Genomic DNA, 4,452 nt, shown 5'->3' on the forward strand with positions numbered 1-4,452 from the left:
ATACAATTGCCCCCCTCCATCTCACAGTTGGGACAAACATTTGTGATTTCTTAGTATACCTATCACGACCCTCCCACTTCACAAGTGTGCACCATTACTTCTCACGTGCTCAAGGCACAGAAAACCATTCAGGCTTCACATTTCAACCCCATAGACTGACTTCCCTGTTGCACAAGCGGACTTACCCTTTGCAACAAATTTAGACATGCCATTGCATTGGCAGGTGAACCCCTTAGAGTAACAAACCTTATTCAGCATCATATACTCCGTCGGGAAAACGTAATACCACTTTACATACCTACATATATATTACCACACAGTAAACGAAAGATTGTAGACAATCTTATCACAAATATGATTGAACAAGACATCCTTGAACATTCAATCTCTGAATTGAATTCCCCCATCTATGTTTTTCACAAACATGGTGGTTTCTTCCGCTCAGTTGTTGATTTTAGGAAACTCAACAAGCTCCCTATTCCAGAAAGACACCCACTCTCTCATCTACACGACATTCTCAACTCCATCGGCAATGGTCTGAAAAATGGCTAATGAAATTTAACACAAGTAAATGCAAGGTAATGCACATAGGTAGAAATAACAGTATGGACGATTACAAGTTATTTGTAAATTCGTTATCAAAAGTGGATAGTGAAAAGGTTTTCGGCGTAATTATCAGTAACGATCTCAAATCAACTAAGCAGTGTATTTCAGCCTCTGAGAAAGCAAATAAGATTCTAGGACTGATTGCGCGATCTTTTGATTTCAAAAGTCCATCACTCATTAACAAGCTATATAAATCGTTAGTTTGTCCACATTTGGAATATGCTGTTTCCGTATGGTCACCGAATCTCATTAAATATATTGACAGACTGGAAATAGTACAACGGCGAGCCACAAAACGGATTCCAAATATCAAAAATAAATCATACGAAAATCGACTAAAACATATGAATCTGTTTTCCCTAAAAAAAGCGTAAACTCAGAGGTGACTTGATACAGGTCTTTAAAATTCTAAAGGGAATTGGCAACATCAAAAGTGACCAAATTTTCACATTGAATGAGAATCCGACAAGAAACAATGGTCTCAAACTGTCTGGAAATAGATTCAATTTGGAAGTAGGTAGAATTTTTTTTTCCAACCGTGTAGTTAATGAATGGAATAAACTTCCTGCACAGGTAGTGCAATGTAGTTCAGTTCGAAGCTTTAAGAATCATTTAGATAAACATCTAAGCAAGATGCTGCAATGATTATCATTTATTTTATATTATTTCTTTTTGTTTTGTCATCATTTGTCTGTTTGATTTTCATTTATTATTAATTATATGCTGATTTATAATTATCTACTATTTACCTGTTTGTTTATCATTTAACTATACCTATGCATTTATGTATGTATTTTATTTGTTATTTACATTTTTATTGTTTTTGTTTATTAATTTATTATTGTTATGATTTTTTTTCGCATCCGACTTAGATATGGACCAAAAGGTCTCCTGTCGGCATGCTCCGCCTTTGTAATCCTTTGAAAACAGCAGTTTTTACAACACTCGATCTCATGTCAGCACAAACAATGAGCACTACCAATTCAAACTCCTTGCTATGGGTCTCCTTGACACTATCCTTTCACGACTAGCAAAGGACTGAAACTGAAGCTTAAGAAGTGCTCCTTCCTTCAAAAGGAAATATGCTTCCTAGGACACGTCTTTAACTCTCAAGGAATTATAATTTCGCAGCTCAAGGTCAAGGTAGTCATGGAATTTCTACGCCCTACTTTTGTTGATCACATACGATCATTCCTTGCTATCAGGATTTAACAGACGGTTTATCAAAGGTTACGCTAGCACAGCAGCACCCTTGACCGCTTTACTTAAGAAGAACACTAACTTTAACTGGACACCTGACCAAGAGAAAGCATTTGATGCCTTAAAGGAAGCCTTAACTACAGCACCTGTCCTTGCTTTTCCCGCCCACAAGCTTCTTTTCACACTTTACACGGACGCGTGCTATATAGGCATTGGCGCAGTGCTTATGTAATAATACGACACGAAACTCAGATCAATTGCCTGTGCTAGCCGCACACTCAACAAGCATATACAAAACTACTCGGTAACGGAAATATAGGCTTTAGCTGTAATTTACGCACCTAAACACTTCAAAGAAATAATACTTGGTTACGAGGTACATATCCACACAGATAATCAACCAATTCTACACCGCTTCAAAGGAAAACAATCACAGTCAAATTTGCACGCTGGTTTCTTACAAGAATTCATACCCATCTTCCATTTTGCTCACGGTAAAGCTAATGTAGTAGCAGATGCCCTCAGAAGGCACGTAGCGACCATCTGTCAACTATCCACCACAGTAAATCTTAGGCAAGCACGCATTACCGCAGCGCAACAGTCAGACCCCTTGTGGAAACATGTGATATATTTCCTCACTTCCGGTGATACAACAAACTTTGATAATTTTCCTCCAAATATCGAAAACTACACCTTGATAGATGAATTACTATATCACAACACAACGCTCAAGAACAAACATGAATCAAACCGCTTAGTACTTCAGCTTGTTGTTCCTACGGAACTCATTCCTGAAGTACTGAACCTTGTACACAATTCACACATCGCGGGTCACCCAGGAAAAGACAAATGCCTTACGCAAGCCAGATTGCAATAGTTCTGGTTATCCATGCGGACAGATATACATGTCCACATTGATGATTGCCACTCATGTACTTCGCACAAAGTTTATATTAGTCGGCTTGCTCCAATCTGAACAAATCCAGCCACTTGCAAGCCCTTTGACATGGGTAGCTATTGACCTTCTTAAGTTGCTACTCACTCATAGCTGAAACTAATACCTATTTGTCTGCGTAGATATTTTTTTCTCTTTTTGCATTATTTCTCCCTTGCAAGGCAAGACAGCACAACAAGTTGCACTAATAATTGGTGACAAAGTCATATGCCCCGACACTACACCAAAAACACTCATTTCTGACAACGCCACAGAGTTCAACAAGGACGTTCTCACACACATTTGTAAATACTTTAATATCACAAAATGCAGTAATAAGCCTTATCACGAGTTAGTCGAGAGACAGAACAGAAAAATATTCAATGTTTTCTGATATCTTGCCTCGGACATGCACTCCTCTTGGGATGAACATGTACCAATGATCCATTAACAGATCAGTATCAGAGTCACCATATTTTGCCTCAAACAAAAATCTCTTGTATGATCTCCTTATTTCACACTTACCCCCCTTCAGTGATTATGTCGAAGTAAAAGTCCAAAACTTCAACACTCTTCTAGAGAATTTACAATATCCTCTCTCTCTCCAAAAATGATATGGCGCGGCAAAGTTCAAGGGACCCGTTTGCGTTCTTGACCCTCTACCAAATAATAAAATCAAAGCACTCAGCTTGCTAAATTTAACAGCGACAGTCCTGCACAAAGATAACGTCAAACTTGTTCTGCGAGGTCTCGACCTTTAGCATATCCCGTCACCAACTCCAACAACCAATCCGTCACAAGATTCCCTTACCTCCTCCCCATCAGCTCCTCCTACTCCTCTTCCTAGATACAGCTTACGCAAAGGAGCCATGATGTAAGGTCATATTAGTTAGGGAACGGAATTGTATCTACTTCCACATGTATCCCTTCTACTTCATCGTGTATTGCAGCTACCTCATCATGTACTGTCTCTATTTCCAATGGCTTACATTTAAGGGCAAATTGCGTATAAATGGTACCTGTAAGTTGATGTAGTGTCAACCGACACCAAACCCTTCCTCCCCACAACTCAATGTTTGGTGGAAAAATTCAATTTGGGCCTTGAGCTGGCACCATTGTATCCTCTCTGCAAGCAGAATAAAGTCCTAAAACTCATCGCTGTTTACATTCGAAAACCGCTACTCGTTGGTCGCCTGGTCATCCAAACCTCTAGCAAAACATTGAGTATATCACTCAATTAATTTCACACCAATTTTAGCCTCTTACGTATAAATGGTACCTGTAAGTTGATGTAGTGTCAACCGACACCAAACCCTTCTTCCCCACAACTCAATGTTCGGTGGACAAATTCAATTTGGGCCTTGAGCTGGCAACATTGTATCCTCTCTGCTTGCAAGTAGAATAAAGTCCTAAAACTCATCGCTGTTTACATTCGAAAACCATTACTCGTTGGTCGCCTGGTCATCCAAACCTCTAGCCTCCGAGAACTTAGTAAGAGTGTGAATAGTAACACAAATCCTGACACCCACCCACACACGCACGCACACACACACACACACACACACACACACACACACACACACACACACACACACACACACACACACACACACACACACACACACACACACACACACACACACACACACACACACACACACAAGTAAAAAGTTAATGTGGTTGAAAAAAGATTAATATCTACACTGAGGACC

At 39.5% G+C, this 4,452-nt stretch overlaps 1 protein-coding gene across 1 annotated transcript; it reads left to right on the forward strand.

Moving 5' to 3' along the window:
• Positions 1-354: 354 nt before the first annotated feature.
• LOC143038986 (uncharacterized) lies at positions 355-2,683 on the forward strand. The gene is made up of 3 exons (XM_076208831.1): positions 355-535; positions 1,812-2,015; positions 2,163-2,683. The coding sequence occupies exons 1-3, from the start codon at positions 355-357 to the stop codon at positions 2,681-2,683; spliced, it is 906 nt and encodes a 301-aa protein (XP_076064946.1).
• The last annotated feature ends 1,769 nt before the right edge of the window (positions 2,684-4,452 follow it).

The sequence above is a fragment of the Oratosquilla oratoria genome, chromosome 25, assembly GCF_046742065.1.
Source record: "Oratosquilla oratoria isolate Oo_2021 chromosome 25, ASM4674206v1, whole genome shotgun sequence".
In the NCBI taxonomy this organism is placed as follows: domain Eukaryota; kingdom Metazoa; phylum Arthropoda; class Malacostraca; order Stomatopoda; family Squillidae; genus Oratosquilla; species Oratosquilla oratoria.

Excerpts from the sequence above, each read along its gene's own strand:
- LOC143038986 (XM_076208831.1), top strand. The coding sequence starts at position 355 with ATGATTGAACAAGACATCCTTGAACATTCAATCTCTGAATTGAATTCC. Across the intron at positions 536-1,811 it reads TCTCAACTCCATCGGCAATG|GATTTAACAGACGGTTTATC; the intron begins GTCTGAAAAATG and ends CCTTGCTATCAG. Across the intron at positions 2,016-2,162 it reads CACGGACGCGTGCTATATAG|AAATAATACTTGGTTACGAG; the intron begins GCATTGGCGCAG and ends AACACTTCAAAG.